The sequence below is a fragment of the Pyrus communis genome, chromosome 2 (genome assembly GCF_963583255.1).
Source record: "Pyrus communis chromosome 2, drPyrComm1.1, whole genome shotgun sequence".
NCBI classification, from domain to species: domain Eukaryota; kingdom Viridiplantae; phylum Streptophyta; class Magnoliopsida; order Rosales; family Rosaceae; genus Pyrus; species Pyrus communis.
Window position 1 is genome coordinate 35,229,401 of NC_084804.1, and position 19,791 is coordinate 35,249,191.

The following is a 19,791-nucleotide window of genomic DNA, read 5'->3' on the forward strand; positions in this document are numbered from 1 at the left end:
CACCCACCGTTTAAATCTCAAAATCCAACTCATAAAATTTGAAAAGAAAAAAGCAAAATTTTTAGAAAATCCCAAGATTTTTCGAGAAAATCAAAGGATGCGTGGTGTGGAGAGCTCCACCGAATCTTCTGCACAAGGAAAAAAGGGAGAGTTGAGGGAGAGTGAGTGGAGGAAAAAGGATTCCGTAGAAAAGGTGAAACAAAGAAAAAGATGTGAAAGGAAGAGGATTCCATAAAATAAAAAAAATAAAAAAAAGGTGAAACAGAGAAAAGGAGGTGAAAGGAAGAAGGAGAGGGTGGACGGAAGAAAAGAGGGATAGGTTTAGAGAGAGAGATGATTCTTAAAAAAAAAGAAAAAAAAAAGAGATAAACTAATAATAAATATTAATAAATATGAATTGAATGATATAATATTTGAGTTTTTTCATTTTTCTATTTTTTGATCCGACGCTGTTGTAGACATCGAAATTTCGGTGAAATGAATGTTAACCAATAATTAAAATTTCAACGCTTACGTGTCACATAAATTTTACATGTAGCGTGTGACTCAATGAAAAATCGAAATAAATTGGAAAGGTCATCAAATAGGACACGTGTCAATATCTGGCAGAAATGATTTATTTCATCTGATTATTTAAATCCAAAAATCAAGTTTTGGAATTCTATAAATAGGAGGCCAAGGCATTCATTTCGAAGAAAAAAAGAAGGAAAGGAATTTACATCACACCAAAACCTTGAAGCCTCGAAACTCTAAAGCTCTCAAGCAAATCCCGAAGGATCAAGAAAACACTCTTCGTTCTTCGTCAAATCCTCCTTCAAAGGTCAAGCCCCAACGGCCCTTGAAGAACTTCCACCGACTCAAGATCAAGCCCCGACGGCCCCTTGAAGAAAGTGTTCATCATCCGTTCATCCTAAGATCAAGCCCCAACGGCCTTTTGGATCAACAACCTCAACAAATCCACACATCCAATCGTTCTTCAAGATTAAGCCCAAAAGCCCTTGAAGATCCGCTCATCCATCAACCTTCAAGATCAAGCCCAAAAGCCCTTGAAGAAATCCATACATCCAGTCTTCAAGATCAAGCCCAAAAGCCCTCGAAGATCCGTTCATCAACTGTTCATCCCTAGATCAAGCCCCGACGGCCCTTTGGATCAACAGCTCATCCACAAACCTTCACCCTACGAAGATAGAATCAGAGGATCAAATTACAAAGAGATTGTAACCCCAAAATCATTAACACAAAAAATATATTTTGTACACGTATTCTTGTTTCTTGTTTCAGGAATTTTTCGTGTTTACAGCTGTACCAAATACTTCACTAAATTAATCTAGCTTAGTCCCTGAAACTAATTTAGTCTGAGATAATCCATTGCAACAAACGCACCTTAAACGTCTTGATTACTTAAAGTCTAAAATATATGATAAACGAATAATAAAAAAAAAAACTTGGGGGTAAATTGCCAAATACTCTCAAACTATTACAAGGCCCATTAACTCCAAACTTTTTTTTTTTTGTTGATTTACTCTCTTAACCAGTAAAAGACTACTAAATATTTTGCAGTTAAATGCGTCTCATGCCTCCCACACGACAATATTTAACTGAATTTGGACAATTCTCTTAAATTTAACAATGGGGAGATATTTAAATAATTTGTACTAATTAAAGGGGATAAATCAACTGAAAAAATAGTTTAGAGGGTAATTAGCAGATTTGTAAATTTGTAGTAGTTTTTTAAATGATAGATTCGCCTGTTTATTTAAAGTTTTTAGAGAGAATTAATAAGAAATTCCTCACAAAATTTTTCATATCGAAAAACACTTGGGTAAATAAGACATTTCCATTAAAATAATAAACAAAAAATATTTTTAGTTCACGAAAATTTTGAATTGGCCTTTTACATTACCACCACCATAAACGAAGAAGCAATCGCGATGAGAAATCACACCTGTTTTTTCTCTCTATTCTCTTTATTCTCTCTTTTCCTTGCCGCACATCTCTTTATAACTCTCCTCTTAAATAGGCCTACAATTTTCCATAAGAAAATCACAAGCTTTTTATTAATTTTCTAACAATCTTGAGCAGTCCTCGAATCCTGTCATCCGCACTCCAAGTGAAAAACCCTAGAACCTCTCACACAGTCTCTCTCTCTGAGCTCCGACAATGGCGGAGCTGCCAATGATAACAGTAGGAGGCAAGGGCTCGTCTCTGTCCTCCTCCTCCGTCTGCTCCATCGCCAAGGGCCTTGCTCATCTGCGCACCGACTCGTCGGCGCTCAATCGGCTCGACTCCTCCTCCTCCTCCTCCTCCTCCTCATCGCCCCTCGCCCACAATCTCGTCTCTCTCCTCCCCTCCCTCCCAACTGTCGAAGAATCCAGAGCCTCCCTCGTCGTCCTCCTCTGCAAGCTTTTATCTCTCTCCGGTTCCCCCAACGTCCGTACGGTTCTTGCGGTTCGACTCGCCGAAGCCATCAATTCCCGAGACTTGGAGCTCGGGTCGCTCGTTTTGACCGAAGAGGAGGCTCTTGCGTTGGAGGAATTCAAGTTATCCTCAGCTTTGTGCGGGATATGTGCGCTTCTGGACCACCAGTCCGCCGCTTTGTCTACTGTTTCCGATGCGGTGGCAGCGATGTCTTGCGAGGCGTTGAAGGCCGATGTAAGGGCGTTTAATTCGATGGATTTGGGGGATGGGTACGCAGCGAAGGAGGTCATTGCTGTGGCCAGTGATTTGAAGGTGCTGCTCAATGGGTCTAAATTAGTGGGTAAGCTTGAAATTGAAGCGGTATCGGAAATCCCACAAATTCACGCGAGTTTGAGAGAGCAGGTGAAATCTTTGCACTCCAAGACTCGAACGGAGCTGAATTCTGGCGGGAAAGTAGTTACTCCTAGGACAGTGGTGACCACATTGTTGTCACTGGCGTCGGCGCTTCATCACTTGGGTGACCTTAGTTTGTCCCGTGCGAAGATGATTGTGGATGCGGTGGGGAGTGAAGATTTGAGGTCGAGTTTGGTGGCATTGTTTGAGAAAAAATGCCCAAGTGGTGAAAGCTTGATTAGTGGGTTCAAGTTGGTTTCCCATTTGGGATCTGACGCGGAAGTGAATTATGATAATTTTGCTCACGAAGTGAATCTGTTAATGGGAATTGTGTGGAAGATTGTGACTTGGGAGGCAATAACGGCATTTGTGGTGCTCGAGGGAGCTGAGTTGAATGTGAAGAAGAGTGAAGGTAGTGAAGTGAATGGAGGAGGGAATGTGAGAGTAGAGAAGAAGAGTGAGAAGAAGAAGAAGGTGGTTTTGGGTAAGGGGACTAGTGTTGTAGTACAGTTGATTAAAGATAGGTTGCAGGGCAAGGGAGGAAATGCTGTTGATAGTTTGGGGTTGTTGGTAATTTGGGCGGACGAGCTTTCATCGTTTTTGGACCCCAAGGACCTGGAATTTGATAGTTTGTTGAACAAGGTGAAGGAGATAGTGGAAAGCAATGAGAGTAGAAGACTCCCAAAGCTTCCAAAGGTAAGATTCCAGTACTCATGTCATTTAATGTAAAGTATAGTTGATCAGATATGATTCAAGATGATAATTAAGAAGGATTATACAGTTGTTAATTGGTTGAATTTTGTTTGTTACTTGATTGGTGGCTTTAGATAACCTTTTATTCAACATGTTTCTGCTTGTGCGGTAGATGTGGATAATGAAAAAGATTGGTACTTGCACCCCCTAATTGTGAAGTTGTTTTAGCAGTCATCTTTAAAAACACTCTTAGAGTGAGTTTTTTGACATCAACATAAACTTTTAAAAGTTAAAAATCATTTTAACCCTTTACACATGTTCTGATACCTTGAAGTTTATGTAGTGGATAGTTATTGGTTTTGAAATTTAGTATAGAATCATTGTTATTAGAAACCTGTCAAGAATTATTTCTTTCTTTTATTTCCAAATGGTCCGGACTAGGATATATCTCTTAAAAGAATTTAGTTTAACACTCAAGTTTCGAATGGAAACATGTGCTTTGTTCAGCACGAAAGCAATCTGGAGTGGAATTATGTTGATACTTACATAAGTTACAATTAATGCTTTTCCAATTGTCAGTCAGTAACTCAGTGCGAAATATTTTTCACACCAGTGTACACTCATCTATTTGATATTTACATTGACGCACCTAACCTATACTTTTGTCCTGCTCCTTAGCTCTCTTACTTGATACATCTCGCTTTTTGTGTAGAGAAAGCTAGAATCAGTGATCCTATCGAACTTGTCCATCATTTTTTGACAATTGAAAACTCAAGAGGGATATCTAACAAGTCCCTATATATCTGTGTAATTGATGTAAACATATATCTGATGCTGCTATGGTATATGTCAATATTTGATTACAGTGGATCATTAATGACATCCTATCTGTCTCGGAGTATTTTCGCTAATCCACATTATTTCATTGATTTGTAGGAGAAGAAAATTAATATCATTCTTTCTTATCTAATTTTTTTTACCTTTTTCTTTGGGAAACTCTTCGTGTTTTCAGGATAACCACGTGTGGTTATTAACTTATTACTATCTACCTCTTACTTTATTGTCTTTTGAAAGGAAGGGATTTTTTTTTTTTTAGAACATAATGTACATACTTTAACTTTGTAGTTCGATACGGATAGATGTTTGAATCTGTAATAGTGACCATTTGGAAAGAATTGGAAACTTATTACAATTGTGTGATTGTATATTTTCAAGAAACCATACTTAGGTTGCTGTCAGTTGCCTTTGCAGATTGTGGTCTTTTGTTTCAACTGATTTTATGATTTATTTCTTTTTGGGTTTATGCTGAGTGGACTTACTAGCATTCTGACCTTGTATATATTATTGGAAATCCTAGGGTACTCGTGACTTCGCGAAAGAACAAATGGTAGTAAGAAAGACAGCATTTTCGATTATTGAAGAGGTCTTTGAGAGGCACGGTGCGATGGCCCTTGACACTCCAGTTTTTGAATTGAGAGAAACCCTCATGGGAAAATATGGGGAAGATTCAAAATTGATTTATGATCTTGCTGACCAGGTATTTCTCAGTTCCAACTGTCGTCAATTTAAGTGGAGTTTTGTTCTTATTTTTCATAGTTAATTTCTTTTTTGCAAGTTTCATGAAGTGTTTCTTAATTTGGCTATGAAATAGTACCTCAAAAGGCCTTTTAGGTTTTCTGTGCATGAGCCTGGGAGCTACTTCTAAAATTATCTTGTGTGGTTTTCCCAAGAATTTGGCTATAGGGATGACCTTTTGTTGGTTGCATCTTGCTTATAATTTTGTTTATGCTTTTTAAACCTTCTGGCGGGTATTGTTGTATTTTTAAACATGAAATAATCTCCTATATCTTGCGACCACTACGTATTTTTCATGTACCATATGGGGAATTGCCAATAATTGCCGAGAAAGACCTTGTAATTTCTTCTTCATAAATACTTCTTTTAGGTTTCTAGCAGCTAAGGTGCAATGTTGTTATAGTTTGACAATTAAACTAAAATAATCACTCATATCTAATGGGGGTTGTGTTTGTCATGTCGGCAGGGAGGAGAGCTTTTATCACTGCGATATGATCTTACTGTTCCATTTGCTAGATATGTAGCTATGAATGGTATCACATCTTTCAAAAGGTACCAAATAGCAAAGGTTTATAGAAGAGACAATCCATCCAAAGGACGATATCGTGAATTTTACCAATGCGACTTTGATATTGCTGGCCAATTTGAAAAAATGGGTCCAGATTTTGAGGTTATTAAGATTTTGACAGAACTTCTTGATGAGCTGAATATTGGAGATTATGAGGTAAGTTTTCATTTTTACCCTCTGTTTGTGTCATTGCATACAAAGTTTTGTTAAATTGAAGAAAGGCATGATTTTAGCACCACAGATCCTCACATGTATCAATTTTGAGATGTAGTTATGCATGAGACTTCTTTTGAATATTGTTATGACATATGAGATCTGGCTCCCAATTTCAATCATTTAAAATTACCAGAAATGCTTTCGAGGGCGAAGGATATTGGTTCATGGTAAAGAAAAAACTTAATAAATGCAATCAATGTGGTAACAAATTAACAATAGAAAAAGTCAAAGCAAAGTGTCCGTCTTACTGTAATGATTCCATGTTTGTATGCATACAGAAATAGGACTCATTCTATTCTTTCATAAACCCTTCAATCTTGTTGTAAAGCAATTATGGAAAGATGTATTTCGACCTCTATGAAGAAGCCTATGTAACATGGATTTCGACCTCTATAAAGAAGCCTATGTAACATGTTTCCTAAATGTCATTTAACTGTCTATGAAGTGCTTTCTAGACTGCTAATATTTAGAACTTCCAATGGGTTCTTTTGCAATTTATGTTGGTCAGTAGAAAAAAAAAATTATTGCAAGATCTCATTCGCTGCATATTTTCATAATAAAGTGTTGTTTTTCTTCTGGCGGGTATGAATATGATTTAGATTAATTGATTAAATGTTATATTATTTATCTTAAAGTCTCTCAATTTTGACTGCGTATTTGCTTGCATTTTACATCCTAATTGTAGATCACTCTTATGTGTGTATAATTGAGTTGTCTAATTTGTATTTGTGAAAAATCATAGATTTTAATTGTAATGGAGTTATAGTTATTTACTTTCATGAATTATGAAAATCAAAGATATTAGTCCATTGCAATAAAATTTGTGTTTATACTGATCTTATCTGCCGTTCTTAAATTAGTTGGCAGGAGCTCAACTACAATATTTTCTAGTTCCTTTTTTCTTTAATAAATAAAATTGTGGAACATGTATGTTGATTTCTTGACAAAAGTCACAAAATGGACGTTTATTTGTTTAGTAGCATCTGCATCATAATGTGAGCAATTATTTGGTATGCCTCATTTTTCTGGCTTAACTTTAATTACATGTGTTTGTCACTGTTTATTATACAGATTAAATTGAATCACCGAAAGTTGTTGGATGGAATGTTGGAAATCTGTGGAGTGCCTCCTGAAAAATTCAGAACTATTTGTTCAAGTATTGACAAGTTAGACAAGCAGCCTTTTGAGCAGATAAAAGGGGAAATGGTAAAGACAAAAAAATTGCAACTGATTTCCCATGTGTATGCCTGAGTTACATTGTTATATCTTGGGTTTGCTTATTTCTATGCTCTGCATGTGCTTGTTTGAGTTACATTTTGTGTCTGATGTCCTTGCTGAGTTACATTTGTCTCAGTCTCTTTGCTTTTTGTTAGTTGGTGATTCACTACTTAACAGAACATTAGTTACTGCATAATATTGTCTTATGAAGTACTTCGCAAGCTGACCCCTAGTAGTTGGGAGGAATCCTATATATAACTGGAGGATGTTTCTCATACATAACCTAACAGAACAATGATACATAAGATTGATTTTACGAGCTGGACCCAAGTAATAGGAAAACTTTGTTTTGCATTAAACACGATAATAGTTGTCATGTGTCTGCTTCTTGACAAGGAATGCTGTCTAGTTGGGCAATTTTCCTGGTTAAGTATCTGTATTTGTATCATTGCCTGATGGAGGGCTGAAGTCTCACACCATGAGGTAAAGCTTTTGGTCCTGTACCTACCAACCCAAAAGTTTTATTGATAACTTATAGTTGACTTTCAAACACTAGATGGTATTGATTTAAAAAGTATGTTTTGAGTTCCAAATAACTGAATGGTAAAAGCATTCGTATATCCAAATAATGAATAAACTGTATTTCTTAAAGTAATCTGTGATCATAACAATTTCTAAGAAAGACATATCTACTGGTTTGAAATTTCATACCATGAGAACCAATGCATTTCAGTTCTTGTTTATTTCTCGTCTATAAGCATGTAATTGGTTTATCAATTTGTTGTGCTTTTCTCCATAATTGGCGGGCATGCATTTTCATTTCTATCCTTTATTGTTTGTCTTGGTTGATGCCATTTTTCATATGGTTGACTTATTTTCTCTTATCCGAACTAATTTTATGTCTGCCATATATGAATTTTTCTAGGTGGAGGAGAAGGGCTTAAGTGTTGAGACAGCTGACAAAATTGGTGCTTTTGTAAAAGAGCATGGTCATCCTTTGGAATTGTTAAGTAAGCTTAAACAGGAGGGCAGCAAGTTCTTGGAAAGCAGTGCATCTATAGATGCGTTGAATGACCTGGAGATCTTATTTAATGCTTTGCAAAAATCAAAGTGCATAGGAAAAGTGGTTTTTGACTTAAGTCTTGCAAGGGGTCTCGATTATTATACGGGAGTAATATTTGAAGCTGTTTTTAGGGGGGGTGCCCAGGTAAAATTATGTAAATGCTGTTGTGAATTTTTTTTTGTATTCATTTTGTGTCCTATTGTTGTTTGTATAACATGTCTCATGTGCCTTGTATAATCTTTCTGTGACATTATTTAAAAATTTCAATTCAGATGAACAGTGAAAGTAATAATAAATGGCGTATTCCCTTTACTTCCTCAGCTTAACTTATGTGTTTCAACCTATATTAACTTGTTATCAGGTTGGTTCAATTGCTGCTGGTGGACGCTACGACAACCTTATAGGAATGTTTGGTACAAAGCAGGTTCCAGCTGTTGGTGTCAGCCTTGGAATTGAACGAGTATTTAACATAATGGAGCAGCTTAACAAAGACCAGAATCAGGTGATGTTTCACATGCTTCTGGGTATATATCAATTAATAGTCTTATATTTTGGGTGAATATTATTGTGGGGTTATAATCTGATTGGCAGTGACAGCACTTCAAATCCTGTTCCCCAACTGGGTAATTAATAGAACATAATGGAACTATAAATTCATTAGGTTATACGTTTCTTAGGTTAAGTTACACTGCCTTCTGACTGCTGATTCATATCTTAGTTTAGTCCCTAAACTGTATATTTGTCATTTTGGTTCCTGAATTTTGGTTAGTTGATCCAAATATAAACTTCCGTCAATGAATTCAACCGGAGTATTGTGTACATGCACACATGGCTACATAATCGAGAATAAATTCTTCATTCCGATTCAAACCCACCCTTATTCTTTTTTTACTTTTCGAGAAAGAAACTGAAGCTGAAATAAAATCAAGAGGTTAGACCATTTCCAATGGTGACCTAAAACCTAAAAATATTTAGCCCAGAAAATTTAGGTTTTAGCCCAGAAACAGCTTTTCTACTCCAACCCTTATGGCTTAAAATTTTAGCCCCAGATTATCAAAGAATGAATTAAGGCTATTTTTTTTTTAAAATTAACTTTAAAAAAAAAAAAAATTTATGTTGACTATCCTAAATTAATTTTATGAACATTTTAACCTAAAAATATTTAAATTCCGATAAATTTTGAAAAATCACTAAATCAATACATGAAAATCAAGATAAACCACATAAACTTAATACCAACGACATTTAATAAACCACATAAACTTAAAAAATAAAAAAGACAATTAATAAACCACATAAACTTAAAAAATAAAAAAAACAATTAATAAACTACATAAACTTAATACAATTGAAAACTCATAGACTACATAAACTTAATAATGATATTCACCATCTTGACTTGGTAATGGACTTGGGTGATAGTCTTGAGATGAATCATCATCTTGAAATATACTCCTTGTGGCATTCCTTCGTAAAATTTCCTTTTGCTTACCACGTAAGTATCTCTTCCTCTCTGGAGTGTATTTGTCGAGGTCCTCCATTATCAAATTAGTTTCGTACCTTTCTTGCTCCCTATCCCCTTGTTCCTTCATGGCCAAAAGCATTTGGGCCGATTCTTCTTGCCGACGGCACTGGATTTCGTTCATTATTGTCATTTCGCTAGCAAATTGTGCACGTGTCGGATCTTGGGACTTCCCTTTTCTCTTTGCTTCCTTTTGCTTATCTCTACCCGGGGGCCTTGCAAAAGAAGAAGTTGGGGTCATTTGTTCGACACCTTCATTGTCGGCAAAATTCACACCTTCATTGACATCATTTGGGGGTGGGGCTTCATTATGAAATAATCTTCCACATTATTGGTTCGCATCGGTTCCCCACCTCGTACAATCCTTGAGGATGTTCCAAGCATGATGCAACTTAAAAGCTTGATTTTTTGGTGTAGTTCTTGTCTTGTAAATTGCCATTGCTTTGTCACCCTATGCAACAAATACATAAAAACAATTAGTTGCAAAATACTATTATGTACATGACAACTAAAATATCAACAAATAAACTCACAATTTCTGAGGCGCCCCTTCCACTAGGCATGTCAACCATGGCTCTCTCCAAACTTCCTTTCCACAAAGTGCATGCTTTGTTGATAATCTTCCACCGATCATAAACACCACCAACTTCCCTTCGACCGGCGTTGGAGTTTTCATGGAACTTATCAACGATTTTACCCCATAAAACCTTTCTATTTTGATTGGTGCCGACGGCACCATCTTCACTAATCGAAATCCATGCCAAACATAAAGCAATATCCTCGTCAAAGGTCCAATTACGACCTCTAACATGCTCTTTTGCCATTTTGAAAATTCTAGAAATGAGAATAAATGGTATAAAGAAAAATTAGAAGAATTGTAGGAGAAAAGTGAGTTTTGTGTGGATGTTTGAACAAATACATAGGTATTTATAGAGTTTTTGGTTGAATTTGAAGTTAAATAATTTTTTAAAATTATTCTAGCCGTTGGATTTAAATTTGGACCGTTAGATCTTTTTTTTTACCGTTATATTTAATTATATTTGATCTAAGCCGTTGGATTCAATAAATACATAAATATAAAACTAAAAAAAAAAAAAAAAAATTTGAACCTGGACCGTTGGATTAACCAACGGCCCAGTTAATTGCACCGTTAGATATAAAAAGTAGCCGTTAGGCTACCTTTCGGACTGATTGCTGAGGGAACAGCCCACGTGGGGCTGTCGGCTGGAGCAGAAGTGATGGCGCGTGCGGCGCGTGGGCAAGTGACGGAAGGGAAAGTGGGCTTCACAGCCCGTGTTTCACTCACAACAGATAGGGCCCATAATGACTTTTGGCCTAAAAACGGGCTGGTATTTGGCCTTCTTTTAAGTTTTGGGTTTTAGGTTTTATTTAGCACATGGGTTGGAGTGGGTTTTGGGGGGAAAAAAAAGGGGAATTTTAGGTTATAAGCCATTGTTGGAGATGGTCTTAGAGGAAAGAAACTCAAATCAATATCCTTGTATTGATGCTCCAAGGAAATTAAAACTCGTTATCTTGGTGTTACCTTTTAGTCATTCTAGAGCCATCTTTCCGTTTGTTCAGCGTCCCTACTGTTTTTCTTTGAAAATTGTTTGAGTTTAGAGCAAGGGACTGCTATTTGGGAGATGGATTGGGTGTTAAAAAGCAGCAAATAGGTATGACATCTGTCATTTACCAGGTATCTATGCTGTGTTTCGGTGACTTGTGATTTTGATTGTCCTACACTCTGGATTGGTTGGTCCAATGTCACAATAGATATAATAGCGCATTGAAGACTTATTTTGTTCCTTTTTGGCTTCTTGTTTTATATATTAGTTCGTGTAAGTACATGACTTTTTGGCTAGCGACATGGTGGATTTAAGGCTGATACTGTAGATATATATATATATATATATATATATTAGTTCGTGTAAGTACATGAATTTTTGGCTAGCGACATGGTGGATTTAAGGCGGATACTGTAGATACATGTTTTGGTTAATAATTTGGAAAGCCACATGGCATTATAGGTTTTGCAGCCTTGTATGAGGCATTGATCTGTTTCATGTTTTATTGATATTGTGATACAGAGAACACGAGCAACGAAGACTGAAGTCCTAGTGAGTATATTGGGGGATGATTTAGGACGAGCAGCAGAGCTATCAACGGAGTTGTGGGACGTAAAAGTGAAAGCAGAGTACTCGGTGAATAAAAGAGTGACGAAACACTTTGATCGAGCAAAGGAATCTAGGATCCCTTGGATGATAATTGAGGGTGAACGGGAGCGGAATGATAATGTTGTGAGATTGAAAAACATGGAGGCTGGCGAGGAAATCACAATTTCTAGAGATACAATTGTGGAAGAAGTTCAAAAACGGTTGAGTTCGTCATAATTTAATCAGTTAAGGCAGCAAAGATATGAAACCAGATTACCCTAACTTTTGAAACTTAATATGTTTTTGGTGGTGACACCGGTTTGTGGGTATGCTTTACAAAGTGTATCTGTTAAGATGCTTGGATTGTAATGTAAGTTGGTGATTTGAACTTAATAAATAAAATGTGGGGTTGAGTTAAGACTTTGTGTTGTATTAGAAAACAAGTAGGGAAAGTAATGTTGAAATTGCTTTATTCTCCCTCGATCACTTGAGATTTTGTTGTGGAGAGTGATGCATCGCAGTCGCAGTCGCAGATGGTGGCCTTTGTTGGTCCAGAGTCCCCGACATATCACTTTACGATTGGCACTGGCAGGCAGTGTAAGGGTGGGACTGAGGAGATGTCATGACGCTTCAACTTACACCCCAAAGGAAATGGGCGAAAAGAAGCTACCGTCAAAAGAAAAACAAGAAGATTGCCATTCCCTTTTGATTTATATGCTAATCCTATTTATCGACAAGAAAAGATTATCACCAATTTTCTTGTCTTTGTTTCGGCTCCATCTTTATTTGCTGTAAAAAAAGGACTGATAGACTTATTTGCCACGTCAATTATGACATTTCTTTTGGAAAAAAAAACATAGTCATTTACTCCAAGTTGACGTACTTGACATTTCATTTGGAAATGCTCTTAATGATTTATATGGCCTTGTGATACACCGCTGGGTCCATTTGGTCATTTTAACTAACAATATAGTTTAACTTACTAGTACCTAAATAAAAATTCAAACGAAAAGCTCTCAAGTAAATATGAAAAAACAAGGGGGCTAGAGCCATAGTAGAAATGAAGCACTCTTTGTAGCTCTCTTCACCCAATTTCGAGGCCACCAGCCCCCTTTCCCTTCATAATCCCACTTTTAACTATTGACAATATATATATATATATATATATAGAAAAACTCTTCAAATGCGAGAAATGGACTCTACCGTCCCTCAATCACACGCCATACGTTTGTTGACGATTATAATTTGAAAACATAAACTAAAAATTGTATAAGTCGAGCAGAGTGTGCGTAAGATAATTAGTATATTCTTTCTTTATAGAAAACCTAGCAAGCTCATTTTGTAAATAAATCCATCAACATTGAATTCAATTTGTAAACATTGTCGGTAGGAGGCTCCGGTTTCAAAATGGGTTTAGAGAAGATGACCGTAAAATCGGTGGTATTCTATTTCAACAACGTGGAGAAAAAGTACATCACATGTGAGTGAAGTTGGTTCAACGTGGAGAAAAAGTACGTGGAGAAAAAGTACATCACATGTGAGTGAAGTTGGTTCAACGTGGAGAAAAAGTACATCACATGTGAGTGAAGTTGGGATCCATATCCGGTTTATTTCGATAGCAACTTGTATAAACGAATACGTTGTCAAGGTCACATGAATGAAGTTGTTGGTTTAGCATCCTTTTCTTTCCGACAGTAATTTAAAAATACGAATACACTGTTAAGACCATCTCCAATGGTTGGGCTAAAAGTCAAATTTTTTAGCCCGAAAAATTTAGCTTTTAGCCCAAAAATAACTTTTCTACTCCAACCATTCTACCCTAAAATTTTAGTCCGGGATTATTAAAGAATGAATTTAGGCTATTTTTTTTGTTAAATTAAATTTTTTTAAAATAAATATGTAGACTATCGTAAATTAATTTTATGAACATTTTAATTTAAAAAAATTTAAATTCCGATAAATATTGGGAAGAGTTCACCCCGATTTTTGGGCTAAATTTCGGGGGGAATTTGGCATTGGTTTAGCATTTAGCATTTAGCTCAAAATTTCCCCTTGGGTTGGAGTGCGTTTGGGGGGAAATTTTGGGGGGTAATTTGGCTTTTAGCCCACCATTGGAGTTGGTCTAAGGTAGTGTTTTATAATAAGGATGTAAAAACATGTGAAAAATAACTAACTCTAAATATCAATATTATAGTACAAATGTGCTATACAAAATTCCCTAGCTGCTTCCCATTTTCTCTCTCGTACGAAACCACCCCACCGCCCCAACAAAAAAAAAAAAATTCCCCTGCTCTCGCTGCCAACTCCTTCTTCGACCTCCCCTCTACCCATTCCACCCCAAATTTGATGAAATTTAGTCTTGAAATGGTGAAATCCGCACGGTGGGTGCGACAGAGATCGTGGTGGCAATTCCTCCAAATCCTAAAGCTAAACCGTTCAATAACCACCACCCTTCGACTCCCCCTTGAGGCCTGGAACAAAGCCCATGCATTGGTTGAGGCGTCGGAGCTATTTTAGAGTCCAATCAAGAACACCCAAATTCAAGGGTTTCCAGCAGTTCGTGGTAGTTTTCAGGTGTTTCCCAACCATTGAACTCTAATTTCCTGTAAAATTTGGTAATTTTTGGAGTTCGTCGAAAAACTGTGTTTCCGTTCATCGAAAACTGCCACCCAGGGCGGCGAGTGGCCAATGGGTCGACGTTGCCTTTTCATGCAAATTTTGATATTCTAAATACGTAGTTGGTATCCGATTGATGTGTTTCGATTATTAAAACTAATGTTGTTTATTTATGTTATTTGAATGATTTAGAAAATGGATTAACATTGATTTGTGAACTACGAATGGCTTGATCCCTTCTTAGGGTACGTTGGCAGTCTAACGAGATGGTTAGATGCCGCCATAAAATAACCCAAATTTATTATTGTACTTGATTTCTTTAAGGAAAGAAATTTATTATGGTTCATAACGTAGAGATTAACCATGATTTTGTTTTAGTTTATCACCGGATTTAGCTTCAAAATAAGAATTTTGGGTCGTTACACCCGCTACCTCCCCACCCACCCCCAACTTACTTCTCTGCCCCACTCCCCTCCCTCCCCTATTTCTAGTCCCCTCTTCTCAATTTTCCTGTTTCTTTTCTCTTCCTTGTTCCCACTAACCTTCTTAATTTCTAGTTTCTTTGGGCTTGTCTCAGATCTAGACTTTTATGTGCCTTTCTTCACCCATTGCTTTTCTCCGTCATCAATTCTCCACGCCAATCTTTGCTATTAGGCCCATTGCGTGTCTCTTCTAGGTGGCGCACTTTGGTGTTGGGTGGTTGTTAAAATGCTTTTAGTATTTTTGGCAAGATTGTGGGACCGGTTTTTGTGCGGGTGGCTCTTTCATCCCCATTTTCCATTCATCCAGCTTGTTTGTGGATTCTTCCTCTTAGTGGTGGTGGCGGATCAGTAATGGAGACGTTTCTAAATCTAAGGATTTGTTATTGTGGTCTTGCTTCTCCAACATTTATGTTGTATTTTCTTATGGGCTATACTTGTATTTGAACTGCCTTTATGCCTTCTATTTCATGTAATAATTTTTTTAATTAATAAAAGTTTCAAAGGTTGAACAAAAAAAAACCCTGATTCCCTACCCAAATCTCATCCGGTCACCACCTCTAACAAGTCGGCGTATGCATTTACTATTCTACTTTCTCACAAAAAATAAAGTAAAAGAGTCTATTTATTTATTATGTGATGCGACATTGCAAATGACTGACTAATACAGTCCTCAACCTCCCCTCAACTTTGAGTAGGAATTTTCTGTTTTTTTTTTCTTTTTATTTAAAAAAAATTAAATCACGTTAATATTTTATATTAATTTTTTATAATAAAAATTAATAAAATAAGAAAATATAAGAAAAGTATATGAAAAATATTATCTCAACTTCCTCTGTCAGGAAAAGGACATCTCAAAACTATCCTTGTACTGGTGTCGTGTATTCTCTCCTTGGGCGGCAGTGTTCCCACCACTCCTCATCCCACTCTACCCCATTACGCGGCACGATCCTATTAGTCAAAGCTTCCAAATACTATTTGAAATTTACAAACTTGACCTCTTCCTTGTATACTCTGTGTTATCCCCCATTCTTCAACACCACAAGGCACAGGTGGCCCAGCTTCAACGAAGGGTACCGTCTTTAGCCCTCATCACTCTGCTCAAAATATCGAAATACAGAGGAGGTGGGTTTGGAATTAGGGATTTGGGAATTAGGGATTTTGGGGGAATTGGGAGAGTAAAAAGGGTACCTGTGTTTGTGTGTGGTTTACCAATAAAAGCGGTCTTTCTCCGTCCTTGAATTTTGTTGCCAATCCAACACGCAGGTGCACGGTCCTACACGCCAAAAAGGAAAAGAAATCTCATTTTTCTTTGCTCACGGTTAGGGTTAGCTGCCCTACTCTAGGCTCTGTTCATTTCCTACTATTTCTATTGAGCTTTTATCATTTTCTCCGATTCCGAATACCCGCCATGGAAGGAGGAGGAGAAGTTGGTGAGTTGCAGGACTGGGAGGTGCTCCACAGCTTCGACCCTGCCCTGGTTAACTTGGACGACTCCGTTCAAACTCCCAGGAGCTTCGAGGGAATCGATGTTCACGCCGAGGGTATGATCAGGCCTGATTACTTCTCTCTCGATAATCATGACAAGTCTGGGTATGGAAAGGGGGTGGTTGATGTCGCCGAAGAGGGTTCAGTTGAGTCGGACAACCCCAGTTGGATTGACCCGGATTCGGTGACTCGCTATGGCGGAAAAGAATCGGGTGGGTTTTGGTCTGATTCGGCAAGTGATCGGTCCGATGACCGTAAAAGTAATGATTTTGAGGGGAAAAACGAATTGGGTTTTGTGGAAAATGAGAAAAGCCATGTTGGTTTTAAGGGTTTTGGAGAAATGTTAGCTGTGGACGAGAATTTTGGGAAATTTGGGTTGGATGCTCAGGGCCGAGTGAGCTTTGAAGAAATTGGGGAAAACGGAAGCCTTGATAAGGATTTGGGTAAGTTCTGGTCTGATTCAGGCGGCGACAGTCTGGTTTCGGTGAAATTTGAGAAGGTTGCGAAGGAAAGCGAGATAGGTTTTAGTGGTTTGGAAAGTGGAAATAACTTGGACAATGAACCAGAAGAAGGACAGTCAGTTGAGAGTCAAAGTGCTGCAGTTGAAGAAGAGAAATCGGAGGTGAAATCCGGTGAAGAGGTAGTGAAGAGGACAATCTTGTGGTGGAAGGTCCCATTTGAGGTTTTAAAGTATTGTGTTTTCAGGGTAAGCCCTGTTTGGTCCTTGTCCGTCGCTGCAGCTGTAATGGGTTTGGTGTTCTTGGGGCGGAGATTGCGCAAGATGAAGCGGAAGAGCCAGAGCCTGCAGCTCAAGGTTACTCTGGATGATAAGGTCAGTTATTGCACTTTATTATTGGATAGTGATCATTTTTTTCACTTCATGTTATTGCAATATATTAAGTATGCCTGCATTGAGATCACTATGTGGTCTGTACGTTATGGCTGTCAATTAAAAGCTTAATCTGTAATTTTGCGTAATAAATTTTTTTGCGTCTGTTCATCCAGTAGTGTTTGTAATTTATTTGGAAAGTTAAAAAGTTGAAATCCGAAGCTTTTTGCAACTCATGTGATCAGTTGAGTCAAAAGACATTTGAGCTCGTTTCTCTGTATGTTGGCATTAGTTTACTTCTTTGAAACCACTATATCAAACTCTTCATATTCGCAGGACTTCTTGTAATAAATTATTAAAAACCAGGATTCCAGTAAAAGGAACCTGCCCAAGTGCAATAGGATTCATACTGATATGTCTTTGCTTTTGTTTGCCAATTTATTGGGACTTTGATCGTTTGGCGATTTGTGCACAGCAAAATTTTAATGCTGCCATTTCACATCTTTCTTTTGTACTTTTCAATTTTGATTACTTTTCTTAAAGATATCATTTGGGAGTACTTTTCTCTGACTGTTTTGCTTGTTCTCGACATTTTCTGGTGCAAAGGATTTTAAAATCCTGTTTAATCACCTTCATCCATTATTTTTCTTGTATTCTCCATGATAGATTATGATATTATGTTTGCTTACTGGTATCACTTTTTTTCTCTCTCGTTTCATTGGTTTGGAAACAAAGGATATTTGATTAAGATAAAAATTAATTACCAAAGTTTACGTAGAGGTGAACAAGTAGTCAACGTTATACAGACAAACATTTAGATAGCAAACATTTTTGGAAGCTGTGAACATTAACACAAAGGTGGTTCCCCAATCTCTCTGTCCTGCAAAAACTAATTCTCTTATCCTTTCCCCTTAACAAAACAAAACATAGATCCAAAAAGAAACTAATACCCTGCAAGTTGACTATCCAAGGATCTATGCTGATGCCACAACCCACTGATTTTGATTCCACCAATTGGCTTCAGCCTCTATCCACTATTTGTTTTTTTCTGTCATCGCATCTTAATGCTCATGTATCTGCAATTTTTTTTTTTTCATTTGCCGCGGCATCTTCACTTATGAATTTTAGGGATTGGTGTGGTTCTATAAGTGAAGGGAAGAAACATGTATAAATGTTTGAAATTTTATTTAAACCAAGTCTATATTTTGATAGCTGCAGTGAACTGGAAAGAAATGTAGGCTCAGAGATCAGTGAATCTAATATTTAAAAAAAATAAAATAAAATAAAAAAATTATACACAGGGAGAAGTAATCTCTTTAGAAGAACATGTGAAAGCTTGCTTAATGTAGGCCAGTAAGAAAGTACTGCGTGAAAACATAAAACTAGAAACAAAATAGACTCTTAATGAAGTCTGTTAACTTATTCTATACGTTCAAATTAGCAAAAAGGTAAAAGAGCTCTTTTATGAAACTTTTACCTGGGGTTCCTGGAAGTCATAATCCATACTAGGTAAAAAAAATACAGCACGATCAGTGATCACTGATCAAAAGAACGGTAGTCATACTAGTGAATGTTTAACAAGAAATGAAATCCTTATATTTTGCATGATTGCATTATCTTTACAGTGCCTTTGCCAAGTGAGCTATAGGTGATTTTCCTGTTTTGGCAATTTTTATTTGGGATTATAAGTTGCAGAAACCCTCAAGTGAAGCCAGTGATAATCAACCTCATCGTGCATCTTAGGAAATGGTTAAAAAGAACAAGTTCTGTTGGATTTGCTTATTCTTCAGATCCTTGTCTCGGCCGTGAGATCTAGCTCAAGCGGTATTAGGTTAGGGGTGGGAAAATGGTAGAACCTTATTCATGTTGTTGTAAGAAAAAAATGATTGTTTTCTGGTGGGATTTCATTTTGTTATATGAGTTACGCACTTGGTTTTACAAATGTGATCTTTTGGTCTACTGTTTTGAGATACACGTTGAAGTGGCCAACCAAGGATATATAACTGAACGATTTTTGCAGAAGGTGTCTCAGTTCACAAGTCGTGCTGCACGTCTCAATGAAGCATTTTCAGTGGTGAGGCGGGTGCCTACAGTGCGACCTTCGCTGCCAGCAGCCGGAGTGAATCCATGGCCTGTAATGGGTTTGAGATAAAATGATTCTTGTTGTGAAGTATATAGAAAAAGAAAGTACTTTGCCCATGACCGTGCTAAAAGTACTACGTTGTTGTGCCTTGGTTTGTATCAAAAACAATTGTGGCTGTTATGTATTAACTCTGAAATTAAGAATCATCTGTAAAATGCAGACAAAGATTACCATTTGGTATTAACTTTACTTTTCCCTGTTGTGTGGCATGCTTTATCGCCTTACTGGAATTCTCTCGGTGTGCTTTTCATGCCCACCATTGGAATTTCGAAAATGAGGAATTTCAGTGTGTTCTTAATATACCAATCCCTCCCTCTCAAGTCTTGATGCAAGTTAATACGGCATTAATCACTTATTTGGAGCCGGCTCTACAGATGAATCTTATGAACCTTTTTGTTTACCGAAAATCGCTTCGTT

The 19,791-nt window shown here is 37.1% G+C and overlaps 2 protein-coding genes across 2 annotated transcripts; both read left to right on the forward strand.

The window, feature by feature from the left end:
* Positions 1-1,944: 1,944 nt before the first annotated feature.
* Positions 1,945-12,233, forward strand: LOC137725985 (histidine--tRNA ligase, cytoplasmic-like). The gene is made up of 7 exons (XM_068464833.1): positions 1,945-3,507; positions 4,862-5,041; positions 5,546-5,803; positions 6,935-7,069; positions 8,007-8,288; positions 8,506-8,646; positions 11,754-12,233. Exons 1-7 carry the CDS (start codon positions 2,161-2,163, stop codon positions 12,054-12,056), a joined length of 2,646 nt encoding a protein of 881 aa, XP_068320934.1. The 5' UTR covers positions 1,945-2,160; the 3' UTR covers positions 12,057-12,233.
* A 3,666-nt stretch (positions 12,234-15,899) lies between these two features.
* On the forward strand, positions 15,900-19,563 carry LOC137726981 (uncharacterized). The gene is made up of 2 exons (XM_068465930.1): positions 15,900-17,234; positions 19,252-19,563. Exons 1-2 carry the CDS (start codon positions 16,326-16,328, stop codon positions 19,381-19,383), a joined length of 1,041 nt encoding a protein of 346 aa, XP_068322031.1. The 5' UTR covers positions 15,900-16,325; the 3' UTR covers positions 19,384-19,563.
* Positions 19,564-19,791: the final 228 nt, after the last annotated feature.

Coding starts and splice junctions, on each gene's coding strand:
- LOC137725985 (XM_068464833.1), top strand. CDS start 2,161: ATGGCGGAGCTGCCAATGATAACAGTAGGAGGCAAGGGCTCGTCTCTG. Junction 7,070..8,006: donor AGCAGATAAAAGGGGAAATG/GTAAAGACAAAA, acceptor GAATTTTTCTAG/GTGGAGGAGAAGGGCTTAAG. Junction 8,647..11,753: donor TTAACAAAGACCAGAATCAG/GTGATGTTTCAC, acceptor ATTGTGATACAG/AGAACACGAGCAACGAAGAC.
- LOC137726981 (XM_068465930.1), top strand. CDS start 16,326: ATGGAAGGAGGAGGAGAAGTTGGTGAGTTGCAGGACTGGGAGGTGCTC. Junction 17,235..19,251: donor AGGTTACTCTGGATGATAAG/GTCAGTTATTGC, acceptor CGATTTTTGCAG/AAGGTGTCTCAGTTCACAAG.